Source organism: Denticeps clupeoides, chromosome 11 (assembly GCF_900700375.1).
Source record: "Denticeps clupeoides chromosome 11, fDenClu1.1, whole genome shotgun sequence".
Lineage (NCBI taxonomy): Eukaryota > Metazoa > Chordata > Actinopteri > Clupeiformes > Denticipitidae > Denticeps > Denticeps clupeoides.
In genome coordinates, this window is record NC_041717.1 from 10,898,224 (window position 1) to 10,914,277 (window position 16,054).

The 16,054-nt window shown below is 41.6% G+C and overlaps 1 protein-coding gene across 1 annotated transcript in view; it reads right to left on the bottom strand.

Moving 5' to 3' along the window:
• The window catches only part of LOC114800076 (breakpoint cluster region protein), a 37,251-nt gene that overhangs the window by 2,494 nt on the left and 18,703 nt on the right, over window positions 1-16,054 (bottom strand). The window contains exons 3-20 of the mRNA XM_028997161.1: window positions 14,791-14,969; window positions 14,521-14,625; window positions 13,862-14,047; window positions 11,225-11,332; window positions 10,019-10,079; window positions 9,871-9,923; window positions 9,498-9,638; window positions 6,937-7,058; window positions 6,644-6,809; window positions 6,390-6,509; window positions 6,184-6,259; window positions 5,927-6,031; window positions 5,300-5,374; window positions 4,616-4,713; window positions 4,371-4,490; window positions 1,296-1,355; window positions 1,104-1,213; window positions 93-232 (exon numbers count right to left, since the gene is read on the bottom strand). Coding sequence (XP_028852994.1) covers window positions 93-232; window positions 1,104-1,213; window positions 1,296-1,355; window positions 4,371-4,490; window positions 4,616-4,713; window positions 5,300-5,374; window positions 5,927-6,031; window positions 6,184-6,259; window positions 6,390-6,509; window positions 6,644-6,809; window positions 6,937-7,058; window positions 9,498-9,638; window positions 9,871-9,923; window positions 10,019-10,079; window positions 11,225-11,332; window positions 13,862-14,047; window positions 14,521-14,625; window positions 14,791-14,969 — 2,025 coding nt within the window. The remainder of the gene's footprint in view (window positions 1-92; window positions 233-1,103; window positions 1,214-1,295; window positions 1,356-4,370; window positions 4,491-4,615; window positions 4,714-5,299; window positions 5,375-5,926; window positions 6,032-6,183; window positions 6,260-6,389; window positions 6,510-6,643; window positions 6,810-6,936; window positions 7,059-9,497; window positions 9,639-9,870; window positions 9,924-10,018; window positions 10,080-11,224; window positions 11,333-13,861; window positions 14,048-14,520; window positions 14,626-14,790; window positions 14,970-16,054) is intronic.

Below are 16,054 nucleotides of genomic sequence, written 5' to 3' on the forward strand. Positions count from 1 at the left end.
AACATTTTTGTCAGGCCACTGTATATTATACTAAGTCATCATAAAGTGGGGATATCCAACATATGTTACGAATAGTAAGGAGAAAAACTCACTGGCATCAAAAGCAGCCTTCAGAGTCTGGATATCTGTGGCCACACCTGAAACTCGGTAGATGCCCACCTCCTCCATGCCCCGCCTCTCAATCTCCTCCACACACTGCCTGACGATGAGTGGGACCTTGGAGTGCTCCCGCCTGCAAAAAATAGTATTTATGGGATCATGCTAATATACCTAAACTCCTTCAAATGCACTAGATTACCCAATACAAGTTTATTGACTTTGTAAACCTCACTGATACACTTCCCATTACAAACAAGTGATTGTTAACATCAATCCACCAACAGTCAGTTCATAGCAGTGCATGACTCAATGCATGACTAGAAGATGCCCAGAACAGACTATACATGGCAACATCTGGCCTACAGGTCTCTGACTCTAGAAATAGGAGTGCCCACAGGGCAGGTGTTTCTAATATAGTGGCAGGTGCGTGTTGAGTAGCCGAGAAGTCACTGAAAATATTTTCACTTTATATGTGCCATGTAACGGGCCATTCATTACTTCCTTTTCTAACCTTCTAATCATATGCAGAGTCAGATTTCTGCACATGCTGTTTATATTACAGGCCATATAACCAAGGCAGAACAGAACGTCTTTGACGGGCCCTTCTGCCTGTTCCTCTTCCTGTTTTTCTTTCTGCTTTTAAACTAAACTGAAAGACCTAAACTGTGGACCAAACCATGGTCCTCAGCACTTTCCCCCCCACAGGGATTTGCAGATATTTTTTTTTATGGCTCCCTTCATCAGAGCCTAAACACTGAGCTAAAGATGGATCTCTGTATGCTGAGGAAAAACTGCTGACGTGTTTGAAATTTAGCAAAACATGTCTGTAGGTGACACCCTAGCTGACCATTTCAACATGTGGAAGAATTTGGAGTATAAAGCATGGCCAGTGGTGAGAGAAGTGGCTGGGAAGGAAAAAGCCTGTCAGCTCCTATTTAAAGTAAACCAATCCCAAGTGTTTCCAGTGTTTAAAGGATTCCTGCACGGCCATTTCCTTCACTCACTTGGTAACCACTCCGATTTTCACCCCGAACACGCCGGACTGCTTCCGTGACGGCATTCGCTTCAGACTGAACTCTCTGCTGGTGAACTTCATAGACAGTTTGACCTCAATCTGAACAACAATAAAGAAATAGATCACAAGGGCTTTAACCTTACAGTAAAAGTCAAAGTGACCAAATCATTGTGGCACTGACCCCGTTCATTGTGATGACAGTCCTTTGCCAGTCCTTTCCTTGAAGTGTCTGTGGATCCAGCTGTTGGCAAAGAAAAAACATCATAATCTGAGTCTGATTCACAAAGAAGCTCATGGTAATACCATGGACGTGTCTTGTGTTAGTTTGTGATATTCTGGATTGTAATATATCTCAAATATGTCAGGGGATCTAATAATCAGGGTCATTTTAAACTCATGTCAGTACGGTTATTTAGAAGGCGTTGTCTGTCACTGCCGATTATTGAAGAGTGCATTGTTTTATGTATGCAGCACACTGTAGAACAGCCAGAAAGAGAAAGCATGAAAAAAAGGAAAGCATTGTGTATCCAGGAAAACTGAATCAACAGCAGTATGCCTTAAACAGGTCACATTTTACAAGATAATCTGCACAATTGCAACAGATTGTGTGCAGGCAATCTGCAAGAATGCTTCTTGTGTCAAACCAGAGAAGATTTAATTTCCTATGGAGAAAACCTCTTCCAATTCAGAGATGGCATTTCTTTCTAGCTTCTACAATAAAGAAAATATGGACAACTCTAATTGTAATTATGTAATATAAATGTACTATTAATATAAAACAAGGAAAACTGAGTTAATAGCTGATGAACTTTGAAAATGCAGAATGGCTGAAATCGGTCCTCTCACCACACTCAAAAAATGATTTGTTGGGTTAACTTACTTCAATATTGACACCTATTTCCACACATTTGAATTATGCTATTTGAAACTAGAAACAAATAGAAGGGTCCTATTTGCCTGTCTTAATTTCAAATAGCATAATTCAAATGTGTGGAAATAGGTGTCGTACTTGAATTAAGTTAACCCAACAAATCCTTTTTTTGAGTGCATAAAGTACATCCCCACACTTTTGGTGTAAATATTGCTATATTAAAAAGTGACTCCATCCCATCCTGCTTACAGACACAAGGGATGTCCAACTTCATTAAATGTCCCCTCCCCCAATAGACAATATTCTGATTGTCTATTGTTTCTGGGCATTAACCAAAACTCAATCATCAAAAGTAACATTAAGTTTTTCATCCCATTATCAGGATTATCAGGTACATGTATTTGGGTCATTAATAATAAATAACAATAACGACAACAGTAATATCTATCAAATCATTAATAGTAATTATAATAATCATACTAATAACAATCAACTTCACAATTATAGAGCCATTGTCACAGTCTCGTCATGCACTAAAAAGTTGTATTAAACCATCATTATTTAAATAACAACAAAAAACACAGCAATAATAATAGTGAGTGTAATCATCACCAATTGTATCAGGAAATACCTAAGTTTGTAAATTCAATTAAAATTTCAAATTTAAGTAAAGAAAGGACAATCAAACAACAATCTTTACTTTCCCCACATCTGTTTACCTTCTGCCTCAAAAGTGTACTGCGTACCCGGCCCCAGAGCCGGGCCCCAGTGCCGGGCTGTTTACTCAGACCAGGCTCTTCCTCATCCTCCTGCAGGGAGCATCTGCTGCCGATCTGGTCCAGGGTCATGTTTCTGCGGCCGCTCTCACCCATCCTGCCCCTCGACAGATCTGCTCGATTACCCCCTGCTCTCAATCACCCTCACTGGTTTCCAAGGCTACCCGGGGGGGGGGGGGCTGAAATGTGTAATCCTTCCTGTCAATCTCGCTGCCATCGGCCAGCGAGCGTGCGGCAGCTTGTTAACGGCACAGAGTTCCAGCCACGCTTCTCAAAGAGTTAACGATTCCGGATCCATCCTACTGAGGTCCTGGCAAGACTTTGTCCCAGTGTGTCTTCTCTGCTGGACTCCGGCTTTTTTGTCTTAACCTTCCAGTGACGCCTTTGTCCAGCGCGACAGTAACTGTCCCAGTCATCCCACTCTCCAGATGGAGCAGTGGATTAAACCGAGGGATTCCCCTCCCACCCTGATTACAGAGCGGCTGAGCACCAGTTGTGCTGAATGAAAGCCACCCTGAAGCGGCCGATGCACAAGTTGCTGGTTTCAACATTTCTCCTCATGTGAGGCTTACTCATGACAGGTGGAGCACAAAGGTGTCCTTACACAAATCCTTTAAGGAGCCTAAGTTACTTTTTCTTGGTAATCCAGATCACCTTTCCACCCTCCAAGTCATGGTGCCAATCCTAATGTAATGTTTTGAAGTCTGCACTGCTGCATTTGTCAGCAAAATACTGATACTTTTTCAAATATTAAGTTATTAATGGAAAAATTATTGAAAGTGAATCTACTTTTCTCAGAAACAACCTCTATTTTCTTTTAAACTAGGTCCATGTCATATTTGTAAAACATAGACAAATAATCAGAATTACAATGAGAACATGTATATGGTATACCTACACAGATGCCATATACATTATTTGTAAAGTGAAATATTTTGGAATGTGACATCTAACAGCTTAATTTTTTTTAATATTACTAGAATGTTATTAGAATAGGCAATTTATAAAGCCCTCACTGTATAATGTATTGAGGATGTAAGTGCAGGAAAGTTGATTTGATTTACCTTATTTTTACCTTTTTTGAGATATAGTAGTGAATAGGTTTCTTTTTAAGGCCTGACTCCATTCAGGAACTCCTGCATTCTGATGCAGAATGCAGGACAACAGCCTTATTTTAATGATAATCACCAGCCCGCCACCGGCTTAACAAATCCAGCACAAACAAGAGTCCCACCTGCCCACAGGGGACCCTCAGTGTGTCATGTCCCAGTTTCTCTGATTGGCTGGAGCTGCTTTGCCTTCTCGTCCCCCCCTTCACAACAGCCGTAATCCCTTTCTGTCACAGCAGCCAATCAGTGGACTGCTGATGTGACCTGGCTCTGACCTGCAGCAGTTTTCCTCTTTAACTCTGGGTGGGATAATCCATAATTGTGAAATGCTCTGGGTCAACATACCATTCGCTCTCTACACTGTGTGTCACTTTTCCCTCAGGTTAGGGTTAACAACACTTCCTCTTACCTGAATGAATATTTAAGATTTCAACCAGTTAATAAAAGCAGCCCCTCCAAAATGTATACCGTCACATTACAATGCTTCCTAAATAAACTACCTGGATCTGTCCTTTAGCCACCATCTTGTCTGTGTTCTCCCCATCGTCCCTGCACAGCATTGACTTACTGTAACACAGCAGCCTGAGCGTCTGAGAGCCCTCCAGCTCAATCTCAAATTCCTGAGCACACAGGGAGAGAAAGTGGAGAGGAATGAAACATTACTTAAGAATCCATACATTAACCATTTACTGCATTTTTTAATCTCTCTCTCCCCAAACTTGCATAGGGCCACGTTGTCACATACCTCATTCCAGTTGGGCTCGGTGGTGTCTCTGTACACACGGGTCTTTGCTTTGTTCACAAAATATCCGAAGGAGTCCACCTCCAGAGTACAGTAAAGATCTGGGGCAGGAAGAGGTCAAACATTTGTCAATGGTATCTTAGTAATAGGATCTTCAAAGGGAATGTGAATTTGGATGAATAAATAGTCTCGTTATATTAATTTCATTATCAGGAGAACAGTTCACACATATATTGTTGGTCACTAAGGAGAAGATCAGGGTTCAGCTTAGTGCATATTATGTACTGATAATGATGAACATGCTGCTACATGGAAGTGTCTATGACATGAAGGATCATGATCATGATTATGTGTGATCTGTGTACAGTATGCATGCCGGGTTTTGTTCAATCTTTGCATGACTACAGAAGAAATCGTCTCCAGTGAGGAAAAAAAAGACACTTCAAAACAAAGGAATGACAGACACATCGCATCAAAACGTGAATGCTGCATTCCCAGCAGCTGCTCACTGTGGGAATTTAAAATGTCTGCCAGGTGACATGCAGTGAGACAGAATCAGGGCAGTAAAAAAAAAAAAAAAAAAAGAGACAGGCTGGGGGTGGGGTTGTAAAATACACACAGCTATCCCCACTGCCTAGTGGTGAGTGGCATGATTATAATAAGGTCAATTAGAGTGACAGGACTTACTTAAGCTCTGCTTGAGGCCTGATGCAGAGTGAACGATAACGTTGAGGAAACCATATAGGCCAGGGGGCTCATCATCTGACAGGGAATTGGGGAAATATTACATTCACAATCAAAAATTATGTTATATTGAAAACAAAAATGTTGATAACTATATTAGAATTTAATTTAATTTGCCTTGATTTTCATTAAAGGTCCCATATTATTAATTTTTAAAAATATCTTTGTATCTTTTTTATATCTCCCTTTTAAGGTGGGGGTAGGAAATTGTCTATGCAAACAAAGCATGAGAAACAGGGGGTAACCTTTCCCCTTATGACAACGTATTAATGTTAAATAATCTCACAGTAAAATTTTCATTATAGAGGACCTTTATTAAAGGAATGTGGATTTCTGGAAGGATGTTGGGATCAGTATATATGTATATTTGTGTAAAAAATGTGTTAATTAAGAAAATATACAGACATATAAGAATATATTTTAAATAAAGCATATATTCAATGTTTCTTTAAATAATAATAATAATAATAATAATGTAACATTTTAAATAACAATGTAACAACAGAATATAATAAATAAAAAAAAACTATTTGTCTTCATAGTCCCAGATGAAGTAGAAGGATTTCCTACCTTCTTTGTTAATCGTCAGTGGAATTGTATGGACAGTCTGGAGCTTCACACACGAATTGGTCAACATCTGAAGCTCAACCGATGTCAAGGAAAAACTCTTAAAACCTGCATGAGAGAAAAAATGAACTAATCTGCTCAATTTAAAAACTGCAGTCCATGTAATAACAACATTTTGATGCAGTCATTGTGTTTTTCTTCTAGAGAGAGGATCAGTTTTTACCTCATGTATCCTACTCCCTGAAAGGCTGTGAACTTACACTTTTTCTGATGCTCCCGGATGATCTCTCTCCACTCCTCACGCTCATAGTCAGATGAGATCAGGAAGGTGTAACCCTAACAATGTGTGTGATACAGAAGATGTAAGATGAAAACACCTAAAAAGTGTTAAGAAACACCTAAAGACTTTTATGTTGTCTTGCAGAACTGATGATCTTCTGTCCAAAAGAGTTTTTTTTTTTTTTACCTTGCCATTTCTGTTGTTCACTCTGAAAGCCATGCAGGGAGACATGAGCAAAAGAAGGGACTCCTGCTCACACAGCTTCTTCTTTAATCGCTCCAAAGCCTTGCCACCTTTGCAGGCTCTCTACGTGCACACACAAACAGACACACACAGACACAGTTTGATAAATCCTACTTTGCATCAGGGGGTCTGTATTTGGTGAATGGACATCACTCTGGCTCTAATCTGAAAATGTTGCCTTTTTGTTGCACTCTTACTTTTTCTCGCTGGATGTCATTCTTTGTCTGCGAGATCTTGATCTTCAAGGCCTCAACTTCCTCTTCAGGGATCTGTGGGACGGGGGAGGACTCTGATTCGTCAATGGACTGGAAAGTGACGTCGGCCAGTGGGATGTACCACTTACAGTCATACTGCTGTCCCTTCCTGTCATGAGACATTTATGCAAAACAAACATTAAGGAGGGGGTGTAAAAACATCTTGTCCCAGAAGATAGCGTATATAATAAAGAGCACAGGTCCCCCCCTAGCTGTGCTGCCACAGAAGAACTTACCCTCCAGTTTGCTTCTTGAGTTTGGCACAGAGCAGCAGGTCTGAGAAGAGGAAGACATGACGCAGTTTCCGGGCACACTCTACCAGCTCCACCATGAAGCAGTCCTTCACAAGCTGTCGATTCTGAGAGGGAGAGACACGCGTACGCTTCAACTACAACAATGGCCTTGCATCATGTCAAGACCAGCCTCTAAAACAGAAACAGTACAAACTTTGCTGAGGTGAGACCACCTGATCACAATGAGCATTACAGTTGAAATGTTATTAATGGTATTAAAAAGTTTGTTGAAAATATAGGGTCCCCATCTATGCCACAATGTACATTGTTTCAGGGTCAAACTTTTTTCTGTCCCATAAACATAGAGATGTGTCTAGGTACCATAGTATATTATGTGCTACATATTATTTAACGCTATATGACCCTGTTCCTAAATGGTATAACAAGGGTACTGTAGTGTAAAAAAAAAAATTCAACAACAGTAGACATTAGCCACTGTCGATGGATTTCCAGAAGGGGGTGCTCACATGCCATTTTATACCCCATTCAATTAAAGGGCCAAGTGGATGGGGACTACATCTCCAACAGCATGAGGTCACTTGTGAAGTAGGTGAAGGGGAAGATGACATCGAACAGAAACCAGCCAGGTCACAGACGTCAGTTTCTTTTCCACAGACCCTTATTGAACCAGTTGCTGCCACCATCATCGAATAAGCACTGTATTTAATATGGTGCCTAAATGGCGTCACTGAATGATTAGCATTATATAACAAGGAATATAATTTAATTAGACAATATATATAGAATCTCTCCGAATTTTCAATGTCGAAGAAGCACTTGTGTGCCAGAACGTTCCCGCATGGATCAAGCTACTTGAGCTAATTTTGTCTGTATAATTGCAGCCAGTGGTGCCTTTGGGTAAAGCCTAGATCTCATTCTTTCCCCTGCTGTCTGTCTATTCTGCCGTTTATTCTGAGCACTTCCCTTTGACTCTACGGCTATCTTATTGGATGCATTCATGCCACATCTGGTTTTTCCTTTGGCTGGTGTGGGAATGTGGGCAGCCGCAATGTTTATGAAGACCCTTGACCCCCCCCTCTTTGGTAGACTAACTAACCTGCTTCAAACATAGCTATCCGCAAACAACTAAAGCTCTGGCCAAGCAAGGGCCTGCTGGGTTTGTGGCTCTTATGTATCGGCCCTGGCCATGTTTCCTGTTTACTCTGAAACATCTAGAAAGACAAGCTTACCCTGTAAAAAAAGAACACTGGGTTGAAAGAGCATCCATCATATATGACAGTAATTATAAGCCTGTAGACTGAGAGCCATTGTACACAAAAAGTAGGATGTTTAGAACCATTCTGATCTCAGAACAGCATTATTTAGCTCTCAGAAGCAATCATACTTGTTTTATATGGCATACATTTTTCTATATCTTCATAAATGTATTTCCACTTCATTGTGGGTTACAAAAAAAAATATTATCATCATATCTATATTTCTAACACTAAGATACATGTTTACGTATTTGCATTGAATTAGAAAAGAATGCGACATTTTCATTAGTGGTCTCAGGCTCTATTAGTTGAAAGTACACACCAAAAGATCATCATGATGTTCCTGAGGTCATTCATAGGTCTTGCCACTCATTGCAAAAACAATGTAGCCTGAGTCGATGGCCCACTGACGAGCAGAACTTTTGAACCAAGTTCCAGTAACTGTGGAGGAAGTGTGACCCGGGGTCATATGACTCACAGCTCTGGTGGGGTATAAAATGGACGGGAGGGTCAGGGGAAGAGGGTGTGGCCTGTTTTCATGGCTGATACCAGAGGGGAGAAATGTGGTCTGGAGCGTCCTTTTGTTTTCATTTTAAATACGACTCATGATTACCCTGATTCATTACACTGAGGATGCAACTGGAAATGTTCTTACAACATCCCTCCTGCACATACAGAGGAACTGACACTACCAAACACACACACACACACACACAAACTATGGTCAATATATGAACAGTTTATATGTTGGGATTGACTGACATATTTGTGTTTTACATGTTATATGTATGGTATATGTATGTAATTGAATTCACATCCAGATGTATGAGCTGTCCCATTCAATTCCCATTGCAATTCTGTGCTAAAAAGCGAGCCGTCTGCAGCTGAGGTGACCCTTTAACCCCCCATTCTTGAGGGCAAATGGCAGGGCAGGTCCTCTCAGGCCTGAAGCGCACACATCAGCATTCGGCCTGACATTAGTGTGTGTCATTAGTGTTGTTCAGCATGTAGGGCCCAGGATGTAGCAAAATACCTATCAATTACAACCCCCCCGCCTGCTCCAATCAAACTTCAACCCCTCCAAACCCCAAGTTTCAACTCATGGGTCTACTGTTAACTGCTTTCTGACACTTGTTGTGTTTGAGGGCAGTGTTATAAAGTATGGATTAAGCCTGGTTCTTGATTGATCGAAAACTTAGATGAAGGTCTCCATTCAAGTGACACAGATAATGTAAACCTGCATGCACCCAAACCTTTATGGGATTTTATGATTAAGCTTTTCCTCACCTCTCCCTTTTTGACTGTCATGGACTGGCGACGGGGGGTGATCTCCTCATTAATGCTGGACAGGAAGTTTTGTGAGATCCTGAGTGCATCCTGCAGCAGTGGGTAGTCTGGGTGACAGGAGGGGGTGTGCTTTAACAGATCCTGTTTGAAAAAGGAAGAGCATTTTCCTGCGTGAATCTTTCATTGAGCAGCAAAGATGATGCTTTTAGGCCACAGATATTTTATTTTTGGATGTAATACTTAGGGGCCATATTTAATTCATGAGATGCTTTGTGAGCTTTACTACTTCACCTTAAATGGCAAACAAAACAAAACTGTGTCATGAACCAGGTATGCACTTCCGGCTACTGTACTATATGGGCCTTTCACTTACATGTAACACAAGTGTGCTCCTGGTGATTCTGTCTACTGGCTTGTAAAGAAGTGCTGTAGGGGTGCGAGAGAAGACAAATGCATTACCACATGCTGAACTCCTCCACACAACAGGAGAAAAATGCCATCCCGTTACCATTGTCTGTTACCTTCCAGTGAGTTCTTGGCATTCTGGTCTTTGCATTCCTTATTGCCTCTTACTTTAAGGTCCTGAGAGTAGAGAAGAGCAGTACACGTACTCAAAACCAAGAGTTAATTTTGTGTTGTTAAAGGTCCCGACATGAAAATGTTTATGTTTATATCGTGCTTAGTGGTCCACTAATAATGTATCTGAAGTCTCTTTCCAAAATTCAGCCTCAGTGCAGAATTACAGCCACTTTGAGCCAGTCCCAAAATGAGATTTCCCCAGGATGCTACAGGCTAATGAGGAGGAGAGATGCGGGGCGAGGAGGAGATCGGCCTATAGTAGTGAGGGGGCATTCGCGGAAATGATGTCATCCACACCATTCACCAAGAACATTTTTAATTAACCCATTGGTTCTTCAGAGTCTCACGTGACGGAACTAAAAAAATAAATTTTTACACCCAGTAAAAAAAAAAAAAAAAAAACCAAGCAACTCCAATGATTTGGAAGCCATGACAGTCGGTGGAGTTACTTTTTTAAGGGGACAAATTCCAGATTTGTCTGAGCTGCCGCTCTCTGAACGGCGAAACATAATGGCCAAAGCACTCTATACACCTATCGCCATTTCTAATGTTAATTATTAATTACATTAACATTATTAATTATTAATGTTAAATAATCTCACAAGTGAAATTATCATGATAGGGGACCTTTAAAGTCCTGTACTTTATGATCCAAAATTGCAATGAGTTTCAGTTAGGGCAATTCGACTTTATGGCCACTAAATAGCAAGTCTTACAGGAAAAATAGAATTTTACAGAGCTGAGAAATACATTTGTCCCTTTACCATGTAAATCAAAGGAATATGCATTTTATGGCTCCTAAAGCACACAAAATCTTACAAGTAAGAATTATTTCATATTGGGACACTGGGGGCCTAGCATGTAAAGGAAGCAGACTCGAAAACGAAGGGTTGCAGGTTCAAATCCCAACCCGCCACTGAGGCGCCACTGAGCAAATTACCGTCCCCACACTCCCCGGGAGCCTTTCCCACTGTCCACTGCTCAGTAAGGGTGATGAGTTTAATACAGAGGACATATTTTGTTGTGTGCATGATCACAACAAACAAACAAATAATATTGGCAATTATTTAACAAATTGACAACAGGGTTGGCAGGATTGGTGAGGCAGAGCAGTGCAGCACACGTACAAGTCCGGCCCCAGGCCCTACCTCTGAGATCTCAGCAAACTGCGGGTGCGCCTGGCAGCATTTTTCTGCGGTCTCCACGGCAACCTTGTAGTTGTCCACAAAGGCCCGGTACACGCCAAGCTGGCTGGCCTTTAACGAGAAAATGAGAGAGACGACGAGAAAAGACACACAAAATGCAAAGCGTTAATTCTCCAACAAATAAAAAAAAAAAATGCACATGATTCTGCAGTGCCACACTTGTACATACTTGCCAGAATACACAGGGCTGGTTTAACAGGCCCGTCTCAGAGCCCGAACAGATGCCACATAACCATCTGACAGCTCTTCCACGGAACCATAACAGATCCCCTCAGCTGTCACTGTAATGACGCTGAGTGACAGGCCAGCGGCAACAGTACCGCGCGGGCCCAGATTTCTGGACCCAGGCCAGTCCTCTCAATAACAGGACAGTAGAGGCTTTGAACAGCGGCCCTCTAACATCCTCCAGGGCAGCTGCAGCTCCACAATTTGTAAATTCATTTAAGCCACTCAGACTCCCGAGATAAGACGCAGCGCCGAGATTGATTTGCCATTTCGCATTATAAATGACTGCATGCTTCAAAGGGGATTTAAAGGACCTTAAATTAAGATGCCTTTATCTGTTTTGGAAATTAAAGGCCAGCGCCTTGTGTTCGGTTTCACTGAGTCACCCAGTGAATGGGCATTTGTTTTCTCTTGAATCAGCACTATTCAAGGCAAGCAGTTGCCCGTTGGGCAGAGATAGCGGGCATTCTCTCCCAGGCAACATGTTAGTTGCTGCCAAAACTGAGGCTAATAAAAATCTCTCAGGGGAGGAGAGTTGATTATAAGGCAAATGAAAAGAAAAGATGGAAAAAAGTACTTGTAAAGCAGTGCATACAGCATCATGAAATTCATCCATTCAGCCACGATTATTAAAAACCATCAGATGATGGGTCGAATGCATTGAAACTTTTTCAAGTGTCTATTACAAGTACGATCTGAAGGACAGATGCTGAAAGATTGGACCAATACAGCCATTCATCTTTGAACCGTCACAGCCAGAATTCGAGAGGGGACCAGTACACCAGCACAATGGAAGGGTAGAACCAATGATGCTTTTAAAGCAATAAAGGATTAGAGGCAGGGTCACCCTAAGCGGTGGCTCCAGTATGTGACTGAGCAATGATTTATGCCCCCCACCCCCCCCAGAAAAAATCCTGAACACTCAAGCCATGAGAATCTCAGTAACGCTTTTTCAGATATGTGGTTTTAAACAGCGTGGCATATCTGTAGAATAACACAAGATGTTAATTAACAGGGCAGTAATGCACATGGGACAGCATTAACAGGGCACAGGCGCTAAGCAACCATCTCTGCACATGCTACCTGCAAACAACAGGAACTACTCCGTCTACTTCTAGAAGCCTGAGCCACATTTGGGTGATGGGCATTCACTGGAATACCCTGGGTGCCCAGTTTACAAGGGCACGTTTTAATGGACGGTGTACGAGAACACCCTGCGGCGAAAAGCCGGGGCAGTCCTGCTGTATGACATCATGGGCCTGCGTCTGCTGCGGGAGACACTGGAGCCTCTGTCCTCGGGCATTACACTGTCACCAAAACACCCCACCAGACTTCCTGTTTACCTACCCCAAGCTGGGTTAAGAACACACGCCGAAGTATGAATAATAACGCACACTCCCCCTCCCTCTCTCACACACACACACGCACAAGCACATGCAGGCGGAGCAAGTGAGGGAGATCAGAGAAGGGGGAGGGAGACAGACAGAAAAACAAAGACAGGAACATGCACACACATGCAGCAGAAATGTGATGTTCCCAGTGCACCAACATGCTGCACTAAAGTATCTTCACAACAGAAGATTCCAGTCAAAGGCAAATCACAGTATCTGGAATTCTGGAATTACAACGAGGGAAGGACATGCTGCCTCACAACAAAGACATGAGGACAGCTCTTAAAAGTGAGAGCCTCACAGTTTGTGAGCCACCAGATGGGCCATCAGGTGGCAGCAGTGCTTTCAACACACATATCTGCTATCCATCCTCTAAATTTTGGGGGTCAAAGTTCATCTTCTGTATCTTGTGTGTGATAATTCTGAGGTTTATTTGAACAAATAGGCCTTTAAAATTTCCTCATGTTACAGCAAGCTATGAGGGTGGTAGTACCCTAGTGGGAAGCACCTATGAACCAGAAGACCGCTCTTGATAAAGGCGTGCCTCAAATGTAAATACACAGGCTAAGTACTTAAAGGACTAAAGCTTGGCCCCACCCTCTGATTTGTTAACAAATAAATGATATGCTTCATAAATTCTTGCATCAAATGTTTTAATGTAATAGATGCATGAGATTCATCAAAATAAGAAGTTCGGAAATAACTTGTGACTGAAACCTACCAGCACATTATTCAAGCATGCAAAGTAAATGCCAGCGCACTAAACACACAACTGATTTGTCTTGTTCAACATCCAATAGTTTGAGCCTATGGGGCTAAACAATACATATACATATATACATATACATATATATATATATATATACACATACACACACACACACACACACACACACACACACACACACACACACATGGGGCTACTAAAAAAGATCAGATTTCTATTGGTGAACCAAAATCTCACCAGCTTCTGAAAGAGATCTCCCACTCTCTGGTGATGGCTCCACTGTTGAACTCTGGGTAATAGGCCATCATAGAAGTCTTTGTGGATCTCGTGGAGCTCAGGGACCTTAAAGAAGATGGTCTCGATCTGCTGCAGGCTGAGGACAGGCTGAGACGTGGTGGCTGCTGCTCTCAGAGGCTTCATGGGCTGGGGTTGGGCAGACATGGCTGTTAGAAAAAACTCAACCAAACCAAGCGCAGCCCTTAAATGATATTTTTCTTGCAACACTGCATAAAAAAAAACTATTTTGCTCTGATCACACCCAAAAAGTACCTCATGATAAAATCATGATAATGAAGCCAGTTGATGAAAACCTGGGCTTTTTCTTCATAAATAATAAAAAATGCTGTACTTTTCACTCCTTCATGCTGCATCCGCACAATGATGAATGGTTAACATGCCAAGCATATTTGAGCTGTGTTTTCATCTTATGTGGTCATAAAAGAAAAATAACCTTTTTTAGGCCACATTATTAGAACACTGAGTGCAAGACAGTTGTCATGTTCTGTTTGCAAATGAATGTGTAACACTGACTGTACCACTCTGTGTATAAGAGATGGTGTGATGAGATTTAGTGTACGTGAGCATGAAAGAGAAGACATTCCAGAGCCACATCTCACCAGCAGCAGGGCTTCCAAATGGCCGAGGTACGTCTCCTCACTGGCCAGGATCCCAGACAGAACCCATTTTCGCATCTCCAGCTCCTTCTCTATGTCTAAGTCATTCTGAGAAAGTATAAGATGACAGGGAAGAGAACAGAGAGGCATATTCTCAGTCAGTACAATGACCTAAAATCTCAAACAATGCACAGAATAACCATTTGGGATCCTAAATAAAAATGTAAGGAACAGACTGAATAGAGCAGATCTGCCCACATGACTTCTTCTCACCGATTTAGGGGAATCCATGGAGCTTGAGGAGGGCATCCCATGGGGTTTGGATCGCAGACGTGGTGAGGATGAAGGGGAGTCATCAGTATAAGGCACCAGCTCGTGGTGCGGCCGGTTTTCCTCTCCCCGCTCACCATCGTAGCAATATGCTGGTGGCGGTGTGCCACCAAATGGGATGTCTGCAAAAGCATAGATTGGCACATATATTATGAGAGTTGATGTTGGACATGAACCAGAGATAAAGATGAGCAATATGGGGCTTTGGTCAATATATCAATATACAAAAGTGAGTAAACCCTCACATTTTTGTAAATATCGTATTCCAGGGGTGTGCTCCCTTTTATGAGATACTGTTTCTGCATAACACCGTTATGGTCTTGATAACTACCCACAAGCCATCAGGCATATGAACCGTTGACACACTGCACACACAATCATTATCCCCAAAGTAAACTGCACACATGGATGGTAGTCTTGCACTATAGGCCTAGTACTTGTAAATATAGTTTATTCACGTTAACAACATATGATTACTTTTCTGGAACATATTTGTGACATATATGACAAATGTTGGCTGAGATATAGATTTTGTCACCTTTCTTCACCCTGGAACTACAATACTGTATTATGAAGCAGCTATTAATACCAAACAGAAAAAGTTTTCTACGATGTTCTTCATCAGAACAAATAGTCAAGCATGATATGAGGTAAACAAGATAGGGAAACGACAAGAATAGTGATCCATGAGAATCATGTACATCAAGGAATAGTAATGTATAAAACTATAAGACTGTTCAAGCTAATTTGAAATTGTGGTATGTATGATTATGACAATAAATATTAGTGTGTTACCTGCTTGGCTACTACCACCCTTGCATTTACTTCCATCTATGACTTTTGGACTGATAACAACAGCTCTGGAGCAGCTTTAAATATCTCAGTGACACTTGCTTAACAAAATCTACACCGACAGGAGAGGAACCCCTCTGACCCAGCGAACACTTCTCTGTAAAAATGAAACCAAAGCTGTCATATGAGGCAATAGCTCGATGACTGCTCCAAATAGACCTTGGCATGTAATTGCAAAATGCACGCTGCGTATCTGCCAAGTGAAGAAAGGCAGGGTCATTGAAGCATCCATTTTAATTTACACTGTTGGAGCATTATCTTCCATCTCTAGAAATCCCAGACTCAATTATGCATCCTATTCATAATGAATTCATGACAAACTGGCTTAATGATAAAAAATGCATGCAGCAAAATG